The sequence below is a fragment of the Mastigoproctus giganteus genome, chromosome 9 (genome assembly GCF_048544385.1).
Source record: "Mastigoproctus giganteus isolate SK-2022 chromosome 9, ASM4854438v1, whole genome shotgun sequence".
Taxonomy (NCBI): domain Eukaryota; kingdom Metazoa; phylum Arthropoda; class Arachnida; order Uropygi; family Thelyphonidae; genus Mastigoproctus; species Mastigoproctus giganteus.
In genome coordinates, this window is record NC_143583.1 from 222770871 (window position 1) to 222794855 (window position 23985).

At 40.4% G+C, this 23985-nt stretch overlaps 1 protein-coding gene across 1 annotated transcript in view; it reads left to right on the forward strand.

Annotated features, from left to right (window-relative positions):
* Daao2 (D-amino acid oxidase 2) overlaps positions 1–23985 on the forward strand; it is a 547438-nt gene that overhangs the window by 177802 nt on the left and 345651 nt on the right. The window contains exon 3 of the mRNA XM_090380937.1: positions 2181–2298. Coding sequence (XP_090237063.1) covers positions 2181–2298 — 118 coding nt within the window. The remainder of the gene's footprint in view (positions 1–2180; positions 2299–23985) is intronic.

The following is a 23985-nucleotide window of genomic DNA, read 5'->3' on the forward strand; positions in this document are numbered from 1 at the left end:
CAAAAAAAAAAAAAAAAAAAAAATATATATATATATATATATATATATATATATATATATATATATATATATATATATATATATATATATCACACCATTCCCTCCAAATGCCTGTCCAGTTCCTCCTTACATTTATTTAACCTATCAACTTCCACAACGACAGATGGAAGTTTGTTCCAGCAATTAACCACCCGCTGGCTAAACGCAAATTTCCGCACATGTATTTTACATCTATCCTTTCTTAATTTGAATTTATGCCCACTTAGGTTCGTAATCTGAACAAATGGAAGGATCCCATCAGAATTCAGCGTGCTCAACCCATTCAAGGCTCAATCAGATCACCGCGCAGGTGCCTAGTCTCCAGCCACCGCAATTTGCAGAACTTAAGCCTCTCTTGGTAAGAGGATCCCTTCATTCCTTCTTTATACGCTCAAGCAAATCTACATCCTTCCTAAAATGAGGCCTCCAGAGCTGTACACAGTAATCAATGCTTGGCCTGACCATTGCCTTATACAGAGGGACAATCACCTCCTTTTCCCTGCTAGCGAAATTCCTATATATCATTGACAAAACCCCATGACCTGCCCTGGCAGCCTGGTTCCATTGCTCAGAAAACTTCATATCTGACTGCTCAATTACTCCCGGATTTTTTTCATTTTCTTCCACCTTAAGTTTAGTACCACACATTTGGTACGTTTCTCTGGGGTTTTACCCATATGCAGTACTTTGCATTTGCCAAGGTTAAACTTCAGTTACCACTTCTTAGCCCATCTGCCCAAATTTTCTAGATCCTGTTGCAGTAGCACACTGCCATTACTGTCATTAAAAACCTTGCCAACCTTTGTATCATCTGCAAACTTCGACACTAAACCTTCATCAATGTCATTGATAAATATACAAAACAACAGTGGACCCAACACTGAACCCTGTGGGACACCACTAATAACATTAGTCCATGAAGACCAGCATCCACTGATTTCCATCCTCTGTCTTCTCCCACTCAACCATCCTTTTATCCATTGTAGCAACTTACCCTTAATACCATTCTGCTCCAATTTTTACAACAGTCTTCCATGCTCAACAGTGTCAAAAGTTTTCCTGAAATCCAATCCAAATATATGATATCAAAATTATTTTTTGCATTCAGTTCCTTGGTAACCACGTCATAATAATAATTGTATTAATTAACTTTCAAAATTGCACTATCTAAATTCAAAATAAACCACAGAGCTTGACGAGTTCTATAAGCTACTTAGAGAAAATAATTTAATATAACAATTAAATCAATAAAACAGCTGAATATAATTAAAAACTTAGCATTTGCGGGAGCTGCAAAAACTTCTCCAACACGTGGATTAAATACTAAGTAATAACCTACAAAATCTCTAAGTTAAAATTAAACTAAATATCATTACTAGGAATATAAAGCTACTTATAGAAAATAAATTAATATGCCAATTTAAGTCAATAAAAAAGAAAAAATTTAAGAAAGACTACTCTATCAGCTGGAGCTGTAAAAACTTCACCTGTTCTCGTGTGCTCTCGTCTCCTTCTTCTTCTCGTATTCTTCATTTTCAGCAATTTTTTGACTCTTCATTAACAGCATAATCCATCTTGAGTGTTGTATGAAGTCAGGATTACAGAAAGCTGCCCCAATTAATATTGGGTACCAACACTGAACCCTGTGGGACACCACTAATAACATTAGTCCATGAAGACCAGCATCCATTGATTTCCATTGATTAATATTGGGTACCAACACTGAACCCTGTGGGACACCACTAATAACATTAGTCCATGAAGACCAGCATCCATTGATTTCCATCCTCTGTCTTCTCCCACTCAACCATCCTTTTATCCATTGTAGCAACTTACCCTTAATACCATTCTGCTCCAATTTTTACAACAGTCTTCCATGCTCAACAGTGTCAAAAGTTTTACTCGATATTCATATGCAAATTAGTTCATATGCATCTTTAGATGCATATGAACTAATTTGCATATTTTAGAAATGATGCGCTTTACCCATACATTCACACCTATAATTTAATGGCATTCTATACCAAATTTCATTGTATCAGTATTTTTGCAAATTATTGTACTTCTATAATATTTATTATCTTAACTTTTGTCTGCTGAGTTTGTGTGTATGAATTGATATAGATTTTTTTATTATACAGATACTGGTGTAAGGAAACTTTTGAATTTCTCTTGGATATTGCTTGTTCATCAGATGCCAATAAATATGGTGTTAACCTATTGTCAGCATATCAACTACTAAAGAGACCAATACCACAGGTAAGATACAAAGGTTAGTCAAATGAAACTGATGTTTGGGATTAAACATTTGGGATGTTGTTTCTCTCTCTCTCTCTACTGTCTTGTATTCTTTGGAAAGTAGCCGCCTTCCTATATTTTAGTATTAGCATTAGCATTAGCATTAGTAGAGGCATTTGATGCAAGAAAGCAAGCTTATGTAGCATCAGCCAAAAAAAAAAAAAAAAAAAAACCACTTCCACTTCACCCCCCTGTTCGTTCAAAATACATGTCCAGCTGAGCCTTAAACTTATTTAGGCTATCAACCTCCACCACAAGGGATGGAAGTCTGTTCCACCAACCAACCACCCGCTGGCTAAAGGCAAATTTCCGCACGTCTATCCTACATCTGTCTTTCCTCAATTTGAATTTATGCCCTCTCAGGTGATTTTTCTGAGCTAGAGGAAGAATCCCATCAGCATTGAGCATGCTTAAACCATTCAAGGCTTTATACACCTCTATCAGATCACCTCGCTGGTGCCTAGTCTCCAGACACTGTAATTTGCAAAACTTAAGCCTTTCTTCGTAAGAGCACCCCTTTGTTCCATTCACTAATCTTGTTGCCCTTCTCTGTACTCGTTCCAGCAGCTCTACATCCTTCTTGAAATGAGGCCTCCAGACCTGTATACAGTACTCTAGGTGTGGCCTGACCATCGCCTTATACAATGGAATAATCACCTCCTTATCCCTGCTGGAAAAATTCCTGTATATCATTGACAATACTCCATGAGCTACTCTTGCAGCCCGTCTGCACTGCTCAGAGAACTTCATATCTGCCTGCACAACCACCCCCAAGTCCCTTTCATTCTCTACCACTGTCAGGGTTGTACCACAGAGTTGATACGTTGCTCTGGGGTTGCTGTTTCCCATGTGTAGTACTTTACATTTGTCAATGTTAAACTTCATTTGCCACCTCTCAGCCCATCTGCTCAACCTTTCCAGATCCTGTTGCAGCAGCATAGTGTCAGTAGTGTCCTTGACAACCCTGCCAACAGGTAAGATACAAAGGTTAGTCAAATGAAACTGATGTTTGGGATTAAACATTTGGGATGTTGTTTCTCTCTCTCTCTCTACTGTCTTGTATTCTTTGGAAAGTAGCCGCCTTCCTATATTTCTGAGTGTCATCAAAACAAATGGTGCTTGTCTAGATTGGTTTCTTAAGAAACCATTAAGAAACTCTGGTTTCTTAATAAGAATTAATTTTCCCATTAAGAAATGCGGTTTGAACTGAGCATTGTGAAATAACCAAGGACCCGTTAATGAAATCCTTTGTGCCAAATAAACTCTTCTTTGTTCATCTCTGGTGTTTATGAGAATGATGACAGTGGGAGATATAAATTTCAAAAACAAACATAATAAGATTTATTGACAGCTAAAAGAATATACATATAACATTTTTATACCATATTTCATTGTAACCACATATCATATATATATTATATGCTGTTTTTCTATCTAAGCACATAATCATATTAGTAACTGTGCTTCAATACAGATACTGTAACTATACTTAAATTGTGTTTCCTAAGAAACCATCTATTCCTGGTGTTAGCTTTAATAAAACAACGTTTTTTTTTTGTTTTTTTTTTTTTTTTGTAAACCCCAAACACGAAAGGTATTAGAACCTATAGTACTTAGTACCGTCCTTGGGTTGGAGATTGAGTAGCCGAAAGAAGATATTTGTTGACACTGGACTTGAACTTCTGTAGACTGTAATTTTCAGGAAATACGTACGAAGGAAGGATGTTCCAGAAAACGGCAGTTGAATGAACAAATGAGGAAGATGAAAAGTTGGTTCTGTGAGTTTGAAGTTGGAGAGAAAATGGATGTTGGCTGGTGGCGGCATGTGTTCGGACTGTTTTGAAAGAGAGAGCGTGAATTATAGAAGCCAATTCAGAAGAACAGTGCCCATGGAAGTATCTGTAGAAGAGGCATGCAGCAGAAACAGCACGTCTATGAGACAGAGAGTGGAGACACTCTGTTAGAGATGAATCATTAATTAACCTAACTGCCCTCTTCTGAATGGAATCAAGAAGCCTGCGAGAGGTTTTGGGGGCACCACCCCAGATGTGCGAACAATATTCCATTGCTGGGCGGATTTACGATTTATATAGAGTGAGCAGCTGTTTGGAAGAAAAGTAACGCTGAGAAAAAGAGAAAACCAAGTTTTTTAGATGCAGAGGAAGCAATATTTGTAATGTGCTTGTGCCAAGAGAGATTAGAAGTCAGGGTAATCCCCAAAAGAGATATATCATTTTGCCTAGAAATCGGAGTGTCACTAAAGATAAGCATAGGAGCAGAAGAATCCTTTTTGCGAGATATAAGACAAGACTGAGTTTTAGAAGGGTTCAAATCAACTAAGTTGTCTTTGCCCCACTGGAGCATTGCCTGAAGATCGGCATTTGAGGAATTGGTAGCAGATTTTCGAGAAGTTGAAACTGATTGAGCAGGACAAGTTTTCTCAAAATAAAAAGTAGAATGCAATGTGCTGTCTTCGGCAAAACTATGGATAGGATTTAAAGTCAATGGAAGAAGGTCATTAATATACAAGAGGAAAAGAGTGGGAGAAAGAATTGAACCTTGGGGGAAATACCGGCATTAGTGGAGAAGTTAGAAGACAGAGATCTTCTACCATAACCCGTAACAAGAGTAGGAACTCTTGCTGCGGGACAACCATAACCCATAACAAGAGTAGGAGACCGGCAGAATTGCTTAACAAGTACAGGTCACTGTTGAAAAAAAGCCGTGAAATAGGGTTGAATTTGAAAGTGTCTGCAATTCTGCCCAGACACAATAGGAGGGAGTATATGATGAGAGCCTTTACGATCAATTCGGCCCTGGAAAGATTGTGCAAGGCTCAAGGGCCAGACTTTTTTTCAGCCTGGTCTGGACTTGTTAACAGGGCAGATTGTTTCTACAGGGATGGAATACACTTAAATAGAAAGGGTGCAAGAATATTTGCTGTTGCTATCGAGGCAGTGTTAGGTGGGTCGGAAAACTGTGCTAGCTTGGGGGGGAGACAAAGACGAATAGATTAACAGTAGCCAATGGCAGAGGTGAAAGAGATTCTTGCACTGCTTCTATTGGAAGGAGCAGAAGCCTGAAAAACAAGATGCAGGATATATCAGAGACTGCTGGGAGTCATTGCGGTACAAGTAAACACATGGCTTGTGTTAGGGTAGCTAAGAATAGAAATAGGTGCACATGTATACTTGCGTTTACACCAGTGCTAGGAGTTTAGTAAATAAATTTGAATTTGAGGTATTGCTCGAAACATCAAAGGCAGATATTGTTGGGATAACAGAGAAGTGGTGTTACACAGATATAAGGAATGCAGAACTGGAATTTGGCGAGTACAACATCTACAGAAAGGATAGACTGGATAGGAAGGGAGGAGGGGTTATGCTATTAGTTAAGAAAAACATAAAATCCAAGGAAGTGAAGCCAGTGGACATCGCTGGACAGTGCAGTGTCGAGTCAGTTTGGTGTGACATAAGCATTGGGAGATCAAAATTGAGAGTAGGAGTGTGCTATAGGCCTAATAACTCTGATTAGTATAATAAGAAACTGTACAGGGAAATAGAGTGGGCCAGTAAATCAGAGAGTCCTATAATGGGAGATTTTAATTTCCCAGATATCGACTGGAATTTGGGGGCTGGTCACTCACACACTAGCAAGGCTTTTGTGGATTTATTGGATGATTGTTTTCTACATCAGCATGTTCGGGAGGCAACTAGAGGGAGGAATACTCTTGATTTGATTATCAGCAGTGATTCTTCATGCATTAAGAATCTGCAGATAAAGGAACCACTAGGTGGCAGTGATCACAGTGTGCTGAAGTGGGATTTACTCAAAGAGGTAACTACCATTAGGGGTACAGGGAAGGGTTATTGCTTTCGCAAAGGCGACTACGATGGACTGAGACAGTATTTAAATTCTATTCAGTGGGACCAACTGATGATGTTACCAACAGCAAATGCAAAATGGGAAGCATTCAAAGAACTTATCTTGGAAGCTACTAGGCTTTACATACCAACTAAGAAATATTGTTCAAGGTTTAGGCCTAAATGGATGTCAGATGAACTAATGAGGCATATGGCAGAGAAGAAAAATGCATGGGATACATACAAATTAACACGTGACACAGAAGCCTATGATAGATACAAGTTGATCTGTAACCAAGTTACAAAGGAGGTTAGGCAGGCGAAAGCAGATTACGAGAAATCTTTGGCAAGGGATGCAAAGAAAAACAGCAAAGAGTTCTTTACTTATGTAAACTCTAGAAGGAAGGGGATGAATCAGATTGGTCCACTTGATATCGATGGGTCAACTGTTGATGATCCTGCTCAGGTAGCTAACAAACTAAATGAATATTTTGCATCGACATTCACTTAGGAGTTATTTAGCGAATGGAAAGCTAGAGGTGTATTCAACTCTAGCAGTAAGCTAGAGAATCTTGTAATAACTGAGTGTAAAGTGGAGTAGAAATTGTTGAAGATAAACACAAGAAAGGCATCCGGGGTGGAGGGGATCTATCCAGTTATATTAAAGGAGGCAGCAGAGGAAGTAAGCAAACCACTATCCATAATTATGAGAGCTTCCTTGGATTCAGGGGAGGTACCCATAGACTGGAGATGTGCAAATGTGACCCCAATTCACAAAGGAGGGTCAAAGGCTGACGCAAGTAATTATAGACCTGTGAGTGTAACTTCTGTTCCAGGAAAATTAATGGAGGCACTAGTTAAAGAAGCATTGCAGGATCATTTATACAAGACTTCAGTTATAGCTCGGACACAGCGTGGTTTTGTTAAGGGGAAGTCTTGCCTGACCAATTTGATCGGATACTATGATGCAGTCACAAAGGAACTGGATGCAGGGAATAACTTTGATATTATATACTTGGATCTTAGAAAGGCTTTTGATACTGTTGCACATGGAAGACTGCTGCACAAATTGGAGCAGTGTGACATTGGAGGCAAATTGCTGCTGTGGATAAAGGAGTGGCTGAGGGAGAAAAGACAGAGAGTGGTAATCAATGGACACTGCTCGTCGTGGACTAATGTTATTAGTGGAGTCCCTCAGGGCTCAGTGTTGGGTCCATTTTCGTTTTCTGTATTCATAAATGATATTGATGATGGTATATCAAGCTTAATGTCGAAGTTTGCAGACGATAGGCAGGGTTGTCAAGGACACTACTGATACTATGCTGCTGCAAAAGGATCTGGAAAGGTTGTGCAGATGGGCTGAGAGGTGGCAAATGAAGTTTAAAATTGACAAATGTAAAGTACTACACATGGGAAACAGCAACCCCAGAGCAACGTATCAAATCTGTGGTACTACACTGACAGTGGTAGAGAATGAAAGTGACCTGGGGGTGGTTGTGCAGGCAGATATGATGTTCTCTGAGCAGTGCAGACGGGCTGGAAGAGTAGCTAATGGTGTATTGTCAATGATATACAGGAATTTTTCTGGCATGGATAAGTAGGTGATTATTCCCTTGTATAAGGCAATGGTCAGGCCACACTTAGAGTACTGTATACAGGTCTGGAGGCCTCATTTCAAGAAGGATGTAGAGCTGCTGGAACGAGTACAGAGAAGGGCAACAAGGTTAGTGATTGGAACAAAGGGGTGCTCTTACGAAGAAAGGCTTAAATTTTGCAAATTACAGTGTCTGGAGACTAGGCACCAGCGAGGTGATCTGATAGAGGTGTATAAAGCCTTGAATGGTTTGAGCATGCTCAATGCTGATGGGAGTTTTCCTCTCGCTCAGAATAATCACCTGAGAGGGCATAAATTCAAATTGAGGAAAGACAGATGTAGGATAGATGTGCGGAAATTTGCCTTTAGCCAGCGGGTGGTTGGTTGGTGGAACGGACTTCCATCCCTTGTCGTGGAAGTTTATAGCCTAAATAAATTTAAGGCTCAGCTGGACAGGTATTTCGAACGAACAGAGGGGTGAAGTGGAAGTGGATTTTTTTTTTTTTTGCTGTTTCTGCATAAGCTTGCTTTCTTGCATCAAATGCCTCTACTAATGCTAATGCTAATAGTCAGTGAGCGATCAGAGAGAAAAATGGATAACCAATTACAAAAAAAAACAGTTGGAAAACCATAAGATGGAAGCTTGTTTAGAAGACCTTTAATCCAAACACCATCTCAAAGTGATTGTGTTTCACCGAACGTTTCCATTGAATAAATCCATAAATGGGTAACATAAGCCAGAATATCACTAGTGGATCGACACTGACGAAATCCATACTGGCGATCGTTGATCAGGCGGAAGGTTTCTAGGTAGTTTAAGAGTTGGCGGATAATTCATTTTTCCATTACTTTACAAAAAGTAGAAGTAATTCCAATGGGACGATAATTGGATGGAAAGGATTTGTCACCCCTTTTCAGGAACTGGCTAGATATGAGCAAATTTCCAAGCAGAAAAAAAAAAAAAACACCTTTGGAATAAGAAAGTGAAAAAAGGCAGCAAAGAATAGAAGTAAGTTCAGGAGCACAGGTTTTGAGAACAAGTGGAGAAATACCATCGGTACCTGGAGCTTTCTTACCATCAGGATTCGTCAAAATCCTTCTGAAATCGTTTTGACGGAAGACCACAAGAGGCATTGAATGGAGCGTGATGGGAATGGTGGGAGGTGTTTTTCCAAGATCATTAATATATGAGTTGGAAGAAAAATCGGATGCTAGCAGTTCAGCTTTATCCTTGGCTGAAGTGACAACAGAACAATCTGGTTTGGACAGAGGTGGGAGCAGAGATGGGCAAAAGTTGCGGCAAATAGCTTTGGCAAAAGACCAGAATGCTCAGCTACCATTAGGGCAAGAAGCAAGCTTACTACCCTTAGCCTGATCAAACTCTAGTTTGGATTGATTAATAACTGCTTTACAATTGTTGCGAGCCACGGTGTAGGCAGAAAATGAAACTGAAAATTAGAAACAAGCCAATTACGATATGCAACATCCTTCTCTTGAACAGCCCTGGCATATGTGTTGGAAAACAAAAGTTTATTTAAAGGACGAGATTTTAAAGTGGGGTGTGGGATAAAGGATTCCATTCCTGCAAGAATAATTTCACTGACACGATCTGAGCAAACGTTGACATCAGAAGTTTTGAAACAATAATCCGACCAAGGAAAAGAAGAAAAGAAGTCTCGCAGGTCAACCCATTTTGCATTCTTGTAATGCCAAACAACATGAGGTTGGGAATAGCCATGAAATAAAGGTTGATTGGAGAAGAGATGATCACCATGTGGTTATCTGAAGTGCCTAAAGGACCTTTCAGATCGACCGGGTACTTAGAAGTGACTGGCAGAAGTGAAAGAGATTCTTGCACTGCTCCTGTTGGAATGAGCAGCAGCCCGGAAAATAAGATGCAGGATATTTCAGAGACTGCTGGGAGGCATTGCGGTACAAGTAAACACATGGGTTGTGTTAGAGTAGCTAAGAAAAAGAACAGGTGCATGTATACTTGAATGTACACCGATGCTAGGAGTTTAGTAAATAAATTTGATGAATTTGAGGTATTGCTCGAAGCATCAAAGGCGGATATTGTTGGGATATCAGAGACGTGGTGTCATACTAATAATTAATGCAGAACTGGAATTTGGGGAGTACAACGTCTACAGAAAGGATACACAGGACAGGAAGGGAGGAGGGGTTATGCTATTAGTTAAGAAAAACATAAAATTCAAGGAAGTGATGCCAGTCGACATCGCTGGACAGTGCAGTGTCGAATCAGTTTTATGTGACATAAGCATTGGGAGATCAAAATTGAGAGTAGGAGTGTGCTATAGGCCTAATGACTCTGATGAGTATAATAAGAAACTGTACAGGGAAATACAGTGGGCCAGTAAATCAGAGGGTCTTATAATGGGGAATTTTAATTTCCCAGATATTGACTGGAATTTGTTGGTTGGTTACTCACACACTAGCAAGGCTTTTGTGGATTTATTAGATGATTGTTTTCTAAATCAGCATGTTCGGGAGGCAACTAGAGGGAGCAATACTCTTGATTTGATTATCAATAATGATTCTTCATGCATTAAGAATCTGCAGATAGTGGAACCACTAGGTGGCAGTGATCACAGCGTGCTGAAGTGGGATTTACTCAAGGATAAATAAATAAATTTTCGGTTTATACTCCGGCACGACAACCAAGTCAGTAGAGTTTACAATAAATCGTCAATACAAATATTTATCGTATTTAGTACTCACGGGCTTGAACCCCGGTGCACTCAAGGAACGCGTTCTATGCACCCTCGCTCCTGACCACTGGGCTACGTCAGGAGGTAACTATCATCAGGGGTAAAGGGAAGGGTTATTACTTTCGTAAAGGCGACTACGATGGTCTGAGACAGTATTTAAATTCTATACAGTGGGACCAACTGATGATGTTACAAACAGCAAACTCAAAATGGGGAACATTCAAAGAACGTATCTTGAAAGCTACTGGCTTTACATACAAACTAAGAAATATTGTTGAAGTCGAAGGCCTAAATGGATGTCAAATGAACTAATGAGACATATGACAGTGAAATAAAATGCATGGGATACACATAAATTAATATGTGACACAGAGCCTATGATAGATATAAGCTGATCTCTATCCAAGTTACAAAGGAGGTTAGGCAGGCGAAGGCAGATTACGAGAAATATTTGGCAAGGGATGCAAAGAAACACAGCAAGGAGTTCTTTACTTATGTAACCTCTAGAAGGAAAGGGATGAATCAGATTGGCCCACTTGATATCGATGGTTAAACTGTTCATGATCCTGCTCAGGTAGCTGACATACTAAATCAATATTTTGCATCTACACACCCGAGGAGTTATTCAGGAAGGGGAATGACATAGTTGAAGTAAACACTTGCAGTTAGCTAGATGATCTTGTAATAATTGAGAGTAAAATGGGGGAGAAATTGTTGAAGATAAATACAAGAAAAGCACCTGGGGTGGATTAATGGAAGCACTGGTTAAAGAAGCATTGCAGGTTCATCTTGACAAGAATTCACTTATAGCTGAGACACAGCATGATTTTGTTAAGGGAAGGTCTTGCCTGACCAATTTGACTGGATCTATCCAGTTATATTAAAGGAGGCAGCAAAGGAAGTAAGCAATCCGTTAGCCATAATTATGAGAGCTTCCTTGGACTCAGGCGAGGTACCCACAGACTGGAGATGTGCAAATGTATCCCCAATTCACAAAGGAGGATTAAAGGCAGACACAAATAATTATAGACCTTTGAGTTTAACTTCTGTTCCAGGAAAATTAATGGAAGCACTGGTTAAAGAAGCATTGCAGGTACATCTTGAAAAGAATTCACTTATAGCTCAGACACAGCATGATTTTGTTAAGGGAAGGTCTTGCCTGACCAATTTGATTGGATACTTTGATGTAGTCACAAAAGAATTGGATGCAGGGAATAACTTTGATATTATATATTTGGATCTTAGAAAGGCTTTTGATACTGTTGCACATGGAAGACAGCTCCACAAATTGGAGCAGTGTGGCACTGGTGGCAAATTGTTGCTATGGATAAAGGGATGGTTTTGTGGTAGAAGACAGAGAGTAGTAATTAATGGACACTGCTGATCGTGGACTAATACTATTAGTGGAGTCCCTCAGGGTTCAGTGTTGGGTCCATTGTTGTTTCTTTAATTATAAATAATATTGGTGGTGGTATATCAAGCTTAATGTCCAAGTTTGCAGACGATACAAAGGTTGGCAGGGTTGTTTAGGACTCTACTGACGTTATGCTGCTGGAAGAGGATCTGGAAAAGTTGAGCAGATGGGCTGAGAGGTGGAAAATGAAGTTTAACATTGACAAATGTAAAGTACTACATATGGGAAAGAACAACGCCAGAGCAACGTATCAACTCTGTGGTACTACACTGACTGTGGAAGAGAATGAAAAGGACCTTGAGGGTAATTGTGCAGGCAGATATGAATTTCTCTGAGCAGTGCAGACGGGCTGCAAGTGTAGCTCATGGTGTCTTAACAATGATATATAGGAATTTTTCTAGCAGGGATAGAGAGATGATTATTCCCTTGTATCAGGCAATGGTCAGGCCGCACCTTGAGTACTGTATGCAGGTCTGGAGGCCTCATTTCAAGAAGGATGTCGAGCTGATGGATCGAGTACAGAGAAGGGCAATAAGGTTAGTGAACGGAACGAAGGGTTGCTCTTATGAAGAAAGGCTTACGTTTTACAAATTACAGTGTCTGGAGACCAGGCACCGGTGAGGGGATCTGATAGAGGTATACAAAGCCTTGAATGGTTTGAGCATGCTCAATGCTGATGGGATACTGCCTCTTGCTCAGAATAATCACCTGAGAGGGCATAAATTCAATTTGAGGAAAGACAGATGTAGGATAGATGTGCGGAAAATTGCCTTTAGCCATCGGGTAGTTAGTTGGTGGAACAGACGTCCTTCCCTTGTTTTGGAAGTTGATAGCCTAAATAAATTTAAAGCTCAGCTGGACAGGTATTTCGAACGAACGGAGGGGTGAAGTGGAAGGGTTTTTTTTTTTTTTTTTTTTCTTGGCTGATGCATAAGCTTGCTTTATTGCATCATATGCCTGTACTAATGCTAATGCTAAAGAGTTGTTTGTGACAAAAAGATCAAGCGTATGGACTGTGTGATTAGGATTGTCTGGTATTCTTGTAGGTTAATGAACAATCTGTGCAAGTTCATTAATAATTGCAAAAGCCTCATCATCTCGACCAGCTGGGTCGGTCTGAATAGAAAACGGGAGCCAGGTGAAGGTTGTGAACGTTAAAATCACCAAGGGAAATTACCTCACTGTTCGGAAAGTTAGACTGGAGAAAGTCAAAGAACTCCAAGTGGTTAGTGGATTTGGGAGAATGGTCGAGACAACAGATGAATTTGACGCAATCAGGTAGAGAGATTTTAAGCCAGAGAAGATCAAAGAGAGGAGATTCCAAATTGCCAAGGCTCTGCCATGGAATATCAGAACGGACATATGAACAAATACCCCCTTTGAGGCGAAAGGAATCATACAGCGAATAATTTGTGCATCTGAGATGAGCAGAAATTGAATCAACCGATAACTGAGATTCTGTCAGAAAAAGTACATGGGGTTTGGCAGACTGCAAGTGGAAATGGACATCGTTGAGAGTTGAATTGAGAACAGGTATATTTGTGAGATGAATTAGGAAGTGCTTGGGAGGTTTAGATCTTTTCGCAGATAAACTTGCTCTATTAGTTTAACAATTCATGGTGTATTCAATAGTAAGAAAAAGTGGGTGTGACATGATGTATGAAGTGATGAAAGTTTTGGATATGGCGTATCCACGATAAGAATATACCCAGATCCTTGACATAACTGGCCTGGCATACACCCTACTCTGACTCCCTCCAGTCACTATCTAGCAGAGTAGAGGTAACAAGATTATACACTAGCTGATCTGGAAGCCTCGTTAGAGAGTTACCAATGGGTTCGGTCCGGTGTACTAACTAGCGGCCGGCCTGCGAACACCGTTTTAGAGCTGTATCCTCGAGAAGTAAGGAACATTGGATCTCGCCACGATGTTCATCATAACCTCAAAAGTCATCAATCATACTGCATGATGGAAGAGATAGGGAAGGGTTGACTGGAACTAAGCTATAGAGACTAAACAAGGGTTCCACCACTGCAAGCCTCCAATAAGCAAAGTGGTGGTATTGCACTGGTTGATGAGAGTCATCTACCCCCTAGTACTGCCTGGTAACATAAAGGGGCGGCATTCCTCCATGTGGTGTGGGCGCTACACCTCGACTCCTGTTTACGTTGGTTCACACCTGGGTGATCAACCACCATGTACTTGTGCATGGAGGTTATACCCAGGATTACTAACAGTCTCACCATCGTGAAAGTGCAAGCCGAGGATTTGGTTGTCACAGACCGTCCGGACTTCGCCAAATATGGGTCGATTTGACTTGAGTGTCACCCGAATATCAGTTCAATCAGCGTTTTAGTCTCCCAGGTATCAAGTACAGCTTGTCTAGCATATCTCAGAGAATATTTGTGACAACCTCAAGGACTCTCATATTCAAACCTTGGTTTGAATATGAGATCTCCTAAATATACTAGAGCTAAACAATATTAGAAAGAACACATAACTATAAGAGTGTATTCCTTCTCATTTTATATATAACTATTAAGTGTGAGAATTGGACATCTATTCACACATTAATATTCATAAAACCTCCATCTATTTATTTACTTTAATGTAATATATATATATATATATATATTCATATTTTGTGTGTATGACAGAAGCTAACTGGTGTTTATATAATAGGATTTCTTACACTTCCTGATTAATTTATAGATATTTATATTAATTGAAAGGAACCCTTATGCCCAACTGTCTTAATTGTCATCATCTGCTCACACATGCAAAACAAAATTAAACCCACCAGCCAAATCTAATCATTCTCTTCCCAAAACGAAACAACTCTCGACTTCTTCCATCGAATTTCTTTGTTTGGATCTATTCAAGAGAAGGGAGGATGGTAGAACAGGATCAATGGAGTGTGCGGGAGCAGAGATGCTTGCTGACAGCAATGAGTCTTAAATGCGAGCCATTACCAGGGCACGATTCTATTTCGAAAAAAGGGTACAGTAAAGACCATCTCTGCGACCTCGGGGTTTGCCTTATCAGTGGGAACGTTTGGATTTCTGCTCTCCATGGATGCATAATAGGGCGTTGTCTCCTTGAGATTTGAACGGATGGGATTCTGCTGGAATTGTGTCTGTCTGTTCAAAAGCCGCTAGGTGGATTTTCTTATTTATTGATTTGAAATTATTGTTTTTATAAAACTTTTGATTTAAATTTAGTAGCATAGCATTATTTTGTGTTTTTCTGATTAATCTGTTTTATATATTCTTTACTCGGCCTTGTAATTGCATAAAAGTATCAGTAAGGGTATCATATCGACATGTTACGAGTTGCACTCCACTGAACGAGAAGTTTTTTAGCCATATTTAGCCGCTTTATTGACCAATTGATACATCAAATTATTTTCTATAAGTAGCTTATAGACCTAGTCAGGATCGTTAGTTATTCTGAATTGAGACAGCGAGATTTGGAAGTTAATTAATACTTCTTCACTTCCCGCTCTCATACCTGCGGTGGGGGCGTTGCTGTTATCATAAATGCCAGTAGACTTGAGTTCGTACATGTAGTCTCCAGCAAATCCAATCTATTCGAAGCAGTGATAGTAACGGTCAAGATCAACTCTTGCTTATTAGATCTCGGTGCAATATATACACCCCCAACCCCCGATGCTCAGACAATCAATGATATTGCATCCTGGCTAATAAATACGCTTCACACATCTGCTATCCACCTCATCTGTGGAGATTTCAACTTACCACCAAATCTCCAACATCTTCATGAGTCACTTATGGCTAAGATTGCACCTAGTGGCCTCAGGATCATAAACGAAGGCCCAACTAGAGGTCTTCATCGCCTGGATCTCATATTATCGTCTGGTTCATGTAGCGTCGACATTAAACCCGAAACTCACTTTGAATCAGATCATGAACCCATCGTAGTCCTATTGCAGCTCCCAACACCCAACTTTAATGTCTCCCACTACGTCAAAAGGAAGATCATCATCTCTCCCACCTTCCTACAACCGAACAGATGCCTTTATGCAACAAGATTAATTCCCTGGGAAGTTCTCGAATCAGGAGATCCGGAACTGGCTCTAGACATATTAACTAGATGGTTGCACACTGTTACTATGTTCTCAGCAGCTAAACAGGTCAGTATCTCCGCTAGAACTAATGCTTGGTGGTCTTCGGAGCTAAATTACAGTTTCAAGTGCAAACAGTCCCTCCATAAACAATGGAAACAGTCTGGTACAGCATATGACCGAACTCAGTACTCCAAAGCTAGAGCACTGTTTAACAGACTGAAATCGCAAGCCATTAAAGAATACACTGACAAGACCTTATCCAAAGGCAAAGTGCCATATACCCGTAACTCTGAACCAGATTCCAATTTCAATCCAGTTGAATGGATCAACTATGTAGCCAGATTCCAAGACAACATCACACAACCATATGATTACCAACCAGACCCCATTTCAAGTCCAGATGATGAGCTGTTTTCCATTCAAATCGATCGACAGCAGCTTCGTCAAGCCATCAACTCGCTGCGTCCGTCATGCACCGCTGGCATCGATAATGTCCCACATTTCATCGTAAAGTGCCTCAGTCCATACATCCTTGATCCTCTGCTCTACTTGTTCAACTCCATCCTCTCTCATAGAGTGTTTCCTGCATCCTGGAGCAAATACAGTCTTGCCCCACTACCTAAAGTTCAACTACCAAGCCAGCCGAAGCATTACAGACCGATTTCCACTGCATCCACGCTCCTAAAGCTACTGGAAAAAGTCCTTCTTCCGCATATAACACGCCATCTTCTTCCACAATCATCAAAACAACTCCATTATGTTCTCCCTAATAGATCAACTGTCTCCAACCTTCTGGCAGTCCAAACGGAGATTTTAAATGCATTTGAGGCCAAATCAGAAATGGCGGTTGTTTATGCCGATATTGAAGCTGCTTTTGATAGCCTCAACATCTCAGCCCTTCTGAATCTCCTTACCAATTTCTTTCGGATCAAAGGTGACGTTTTCGCTTTTCTGCACTCGCTCCTCCGGAACAGAACAGTGTACCTCACTCATCGTAACCTCTGCTATACCCGATCCATCAATGCTGGTGTGCCGCAAGGTGGCGTTTTATCGGGGTTACTTTTTACCGCCCTCCTTATTCCGTTTGTATGTAACAGAGATGATGTCATTACCTACGCCGACGATATAAAGTTCCTAACGCAAATACCACCATCAGCTGACAGGGGAGTGATCACATCGGAAATCTGTAATAAAATCACAGCTTTCTCTAGCCATCTCAACCATTTCGGTCTCAAACTGAACCCCCAAAAATCCGTTATTATGGTTTTTTCTCTGAAGAAGTGTCCCACATCCATACAACCCTCACTGCAGGGCGCAGTTATTCCAAGTGTTACTAAACACAAAGATCTCGGTGTAACCTTCGACCCAAACCTTAGGTTCAACTGTCACATCGAATGTGTTCTACGCAAGATCAACCGAATGCGCTGGATTGCCCGTCAACATCTTCTTCATAACACAGACGCTAGAACCACAATCACATATCTGGAAACCATTGTGTATCCTACCTTTCTGTATGCCTCTGAAATATGGGCATCTGCAGTACCTTCTCTCATGAAGCCCATCTTCGCCAGTGAATACTGGATTTTGAAGTGGGCAACCCACAAGCATCGACTCCCCCCTCAGCAGAGGACCACCAGCATGGCCGACCAACTCCAAATCCCGCGGCTGCCTCAAATAATCAGCATGAGGAGAACTGCGACCACAGTCAAAATGCTGGTTGGAAAAATCAATTCCCCTGACTTCTGGGATATATGCCAGTGGCATGTTCCACTTCCGTCCTTACGAGCCACCCCTCTTCTTCAGCTACAACGGAACAGGCTGAAGATCAGTGACAGATTCCTACCTGGACAAGTACTTCCTACAGTACAAGCCCTGCTAATCGGATCGGAGTTGACCTGCAGAAATTCGCTTCTGATCGCAATTACAGGCGCTCGTTGGCCGAACTTGTTCCCCTTTTGTTTGGCCCCTGATGTCGACTCATACCGATATCTCCATCTGCTATCTCCTATGGGGCGCATAACGGCACGTCGCAGGCAAATCGACGAACTGTCTTCACAAGAAAATGCAATACCGAACAATAATTTGGCACTGTGAAATATTCTGACTTGTGTGAATATGCTTAAATATGTGCTTTGTACATATGAACGTGTACATACCTTGGTGTACTGTCTGCTTCACATCTATGTACATACTCATATCTATTGAATGGCTAATGCTACGTTTTTAATTGTTATGTAATCTTTTATACTGCACAAATTTTTATACTGTACATATTTTTATATTACCCTATATCATTGTCAAGCCCCTGGCCTCCTGGCTGTGGCGGGCACATTATTGTATCTTTACTGTACAATAAAGATTTTCTTCTTCTTCTGGGATATATGCCAGTGGCATGTTCCACTTCCTTCCTTACGAGCCACCTCTCTTCTTCAGCTACAACGGAACAGGCTGAAGATCAGTGACAGATTCCTACCTGGACAAGTACTTCCTACAGTACAAGCCCTGCTAATGATCGGAGTTGACCTGCAGAAATTCGCTTCTGATCGCAATTACAGGCGCTCGTTGGCCGAACTTGTTCCCCTTTTGTTTGGCCACTGATGTCGACTCATACCGATATCTCCATCTGCTATCTCCTATGAGGCATAACGGCACGTCGCAGGCAAATCGACGAACTGTCTCACAAGAAAATGCAATACCGAACATCAGTTTGGCACTGTGAAATATTCTGACTTGTGTGAATATGCTTAAATATGTGCTTTGTACACATATGAATGTGTACATACCTTGGTGTACTGTCTGCCTCACAACTATGTACATACTCATATCTATTGAATGGCTAATGCTACGTTTTTAATTGTTATGTTATCTTTTATACTGTACAAATTTTTATACTGTACATATTTTTATATTACCCTATATCATTGTCAAACCCCTGGCCTCCTGGCTGTGGCGGGCACACAATTGTATCTGTATCTTTACTGTACAATAAAGATTTTCTTAAGTGTCCGTAGATTTACCGTTCGTAATTTGCTCCACTGTTATACGATACAACGTTATATCCCGAACTAGATAGCGGAAGCTTAGTATAGTATATAATATAATTTTGTCAATTAATCAGCAAAATCTACTACTTTTGTTAAATTTCGTTGACAATTAAACTGTACTTTTAACTAAATATCAGGACTTAGATTACAAACGTAACGTAATTAATTAATACATAACTTGATACGGAAGTTATATAAACAGAACTCTTAGGTGATATTTGATACTGAAAAATATATATAGTGTTATAACTATGTTGGGATACAAGTCTAGGGTTATAATTTTGTACTGAAATTTAAATTTTATTGCAATTAAATCGAAATCGTGACTCAGACCAGAGCAGCAAAGCAAAAGGCTCAAGTTAATGGGAGTGCTGTGGCTCAGAGGAGAACTGAAGGCGGCAGTTGCCCTCTGAATCACAGCCTTTTAAAATGCACTGCTTGCATGATGTTTATGGACAATCGGGTACGGTATGATATTGCCATGGGGATGTCTTTGTGTGTGCGCGATTCAAGGAGTGTAACGAAATCAGGCGACAACTCAGCGCTGTTAATGGCCTATATGAGACTTGAAGGACAGGGTGGATGCCCTTGAAGGATCTATAGTGAGGGGACCCATCAAGCTCTCAGCTACCCACATCAACACCCAACACAGCGGCAACCCCGAAGGCAAAATCCTCTGGTCCCACAGGAACTAGTAGTAGTAGTTGGTGACTCTATTGTCAGGGAAACGGGAAACATGCTTAGTAAAAAGGATAGATGAAACAGGACCAGGGTATGTCTGGCAGGGACAAAGGTTGATGACGTCGTAGAGCAGATATCATCTTTTAAGAGCACAAAAGGTGATATAGTTTACACGTTGGCACTAATGATATTAAGAGTAGGATACCGGCAGAATTACTTAAGAAGTACAGGTCACTGTTGAAAAACAAGCCGTGAATTAGGGTTGGATTTGAAAGTGTCTGCAATTCTGCCCGGACACGATAGGAGGGAGTATATGATGAGAGCCTTTTCGATAAATTCGAAAAATATTGTGCAAGGCTTAAGGAAAATATTGTGGAAGGCTTAAGGGGTAGAATTTTTTTAGCCTGGTCTGTACTTGTTAACAGGAGAGATTGCTTCTACAGGGATGGGATACACTTAAATAGAAGAGGTGCAAGAATATTTGCTGATATTATCGATGCAGTGTTAGGTGGATCGGAAAACTGCTACCTTAGGGGGGGGGGGTACAAGGACTAATAGATTAACAGTAGCCACTGGCAGTGGAGAAAGTGATTCTTGCACTGCTTCTATTGGAATGAGCAGCAGCCTGGAAAATAAGATGCAGGATATTTCAGAGACTGCTGGGAATCATTGGGGTACAAGTGTACAAGTAAACACATGGGTTGTGTTAGGGTAGCTAAGAAAATGTACAGGTGCATGTATACTTGCGTGTACACCAACACTAGGAGTTTGATAAATAAATTTGATGAATTTGAGGCATTGCTCAAAGCATCAAAGGCGGATATTGATGGGATATCAGAGACGTGGTGTCACACAGATATAAGGAATGCAGAACTGGAATTTGGGGAGTACAACGTCTACAGAAAGGATAGGAAGGGAGGATGGGTTATGCTATTAGTTAAGGAACACATAAAATCCAAGGAAGTGAAGCCAGGCGACATTGTTGGACAGTGCAGTGTCGAGTCAGTTTGGTATGACATAATCACTGGGAGATCAAAATTGAGAGTAAGAGGGTGCTATAGGCCTAATGACTCCGATGAGTATAATAAGAAACTGTACAGGGAAATAGAGTAGGCCAGTAAATCAGAGTCATAATGGGGGATTTTAATTTCCCAGATATTGACTGGAATTTGTGGTTTGGTCACTCACACAGTAGGAAGGCTTTTGTGGATTTATTGGATGATTGTTTTCAACATCAGCATGTTTGGGAGGGAACTCGAGGGAGTAATACTCTTGATTTGATTATCAGTAGTGATTCCTCATCCATTAAGAATCTGCAGATAAAGGAACCACTAGGTGGCAGTGATCACAGTGTGCTGAAGTGGGATTTACTCAAAGAGGTAACTACCATCAGGGGTAAAGAGAAGGCTTATTGCTTTGGTAAAGGCGACTACGAGGGTCCTAGAGTATTTAAATTCTATACTGTGGGACCAAGTGATGATGTTACCAACAGCAAATTCAAAATGGGAAGCATTCAAAAACTTATCTTGGAAGATACTAGGTTTACATACCAAATAAGAAATATTATTCAAGGTGTAGGCCTAAATGGATGTCAGATGAACTAATCAGACATATGACAGAGAAGAAAAATGCTTGGGATACATATAAATGAACAGTGACACAGGAGCCTATGATAGATATAAGTTGACCTGTAACCAAGTTACAAAGGAGGTTAGGCAAGCGAAGGCAGATCATGAGAAATCTTTGGCAAAGGATGCAAATAAATACAGTAAAGAGTTCTTTTCTTATGTAAACTCTAGAAGGAAGGGGATGAATCAGATTGGTCCACTTGATATCGATGGTTCAACTGTTGATGATCCTGCTCAGGTAGCTAACAAACTAAATGAATATTTTGCATCGACATTCAGACATGAGGAGTTATTCAGCGAGAGGAATGACAGAGATGTATTCAACTTTGGCACTTAGCTAGATAATCTTGAAATAACTGAGAGTAAAGTGGAGGATAAATTTTGAAGATAAACACAAGAAATGCATCTGGGGTGGATGGGATCTATCCAGTTATATTAAAGGAGGCAGCAAAGGAAGTAAGCAAACCTCTAGCCATAATTATAAGAGCTTTCTTGGATTCAGGGGAGGTACCCATAGACTGGAGATGTGGAAATGTGACCCCAATTCACAAAGGATAATCAAAGGCTGACACAAGTAATTATAGACCTGTGAGTTTAGCTTCTGTTCCAGGAAAATTAATGGAGACACTGGTTAAGGAAGCAATGCAGGATCATCTAGACACGACTTCAGTTATAGCTCGGACACAGCATGGTTTTGTTAAGGGGAAGTCTTGCCTGGCCAATTTGATTGGATACTATGATGCAGTCAGAAAAGAACTGGATGCAGGGAATAACGTTTATATTATATACTTGGATCTTTCAAAGGCTTTTGATACTGTTGCACATGGAAGACTGCTGCACAAATTAGAGCAGTGTGGCATTGGAGGCAAATTGCTACTATGGATAAAGGGGTGGTTGAGGGGGAGAAGACAGAGAGTGGTAATCAATGGACACTGCTCATCGTGGACTAATGTTATTAGTGGAGTCCCACAGGGTTCAGTGTTTGGGTCCATTATTGTTTTTTGTATTTATAAATAATATTGATGATGGTATATCAAGCTTAATGTCCAAGTTTTCAGATGATAAAAAGGTGGCAGGGTTGTTAAGGACACTACTGATGCTATGCTGCTGCAACAGGATCTGGAAAGGTTGGGCAGATGGGCTGAGAGGTGGCAAATGAAGTTTAAAATTGACAAATGTAAAGTACTACACATGGGAAACAGCAACCACAGAGCAACGCATCAACTCTGTGGTATTGCACTGACAGTGGTAGAGAATGAAAAGGACCTGGGGGTAATTGTGCAGGCAGATATGAAGTTCTCTGAGCAGTACAGACGGGCTGCAAGAGTAGCTCACGGTGTCTTATCAATGATATACAGGCATTTTTCTAGCAGGGATAAGGAGGTGATTATTCACTTGTATAAGGCAGTGGTCAGGCCACACCTTGAGTACTGTATAGAGGTGTGGAGTCCTCATTTCAAGAAGGGTGTAGAGCTGCTGGAACGAGTACAGAGAAGGGAAAAAGGTTAGTGAATGGAACAAAGGTTTGCTCTTACGAATAAAGGCTTAAGTGTTGCAAATTACAGTGCTGGAGACTAGGCACTGGCGAGGTGATCTGATAGAGGTGTATAAAACCTTGAATGGTTTGAGCATGCTCAATGCTGATGGGATTCTGCCTCTTGCTCAGAATAATCACCTGAGAGGGCATAAATTCATATTGAGGAAAGACAGATGTAGGATAGATGTGCGGAAATTTGCCTTTAGCCAGAGGGTAGTTGGTTGGTTGAACAGACTTCCATCCCTTGTTGTAGAAGTTGATAGCCTAAATAAATTTAAGGCTCAGCTGGACAGGTATTTCGAACAAACGGTGGGGTGAAGTGTAAGTTTTTTTTTTGGCTGATGCTGCATAAGCTTGCTTTCTTGCATCATGTGCCTCTACTAATGCTAATGCTATTTAAGGATTAAAAATGAAACTCAATGCTACTAGGCATAACATTTTAAGAGCTTAAAATTATATATATATATATTATCGGTGTAGATATACCATAGACAACTCTTAAAGAAAAAACTACTATAGTAATATAAAGGGCATCACTACTGTCATAATGTTTTCCCTTAAGAGTTGTTTATGATGTATCTACACCGATATTATATAGATAATCTTAAACTCTTAAAATGTTATGTCTTGTAGCATTTAGTTTCATTTTTAATATTATTGCGTACACATTTTGGTATCTCTCATATTGTGAGGTTAACTTCACAACCGGGTTGTCATGTTTGCAATACCAGTGTACCTGCCCACCCACCAACCAATGAAAGGCCAACAAACTTTGAAACAGTCACCAGGGGAGCCTGATAGGCGCAGAGTTTCCAAGATTAGGTAACAACAGTCTTCTCCACTGGGAAGACTGTTGTTACCTATTCTCATTTGTTTTCGAGTGTTTGAGTGGTGTGAGTTGAAGGAGTTACGGTTGCTTTCGTTCTTCCTCACCGTTTCTTTTCTTCCTATTCTCCTATAACTTTCCCTCTACTTTTTGCTTTTCTGAGTCTAATAGGGATAAGTGGACAGTATATTTATTATCCTACACATATACAAACAAGCCTTGAAATGTTGCCATCTGGGTGGTT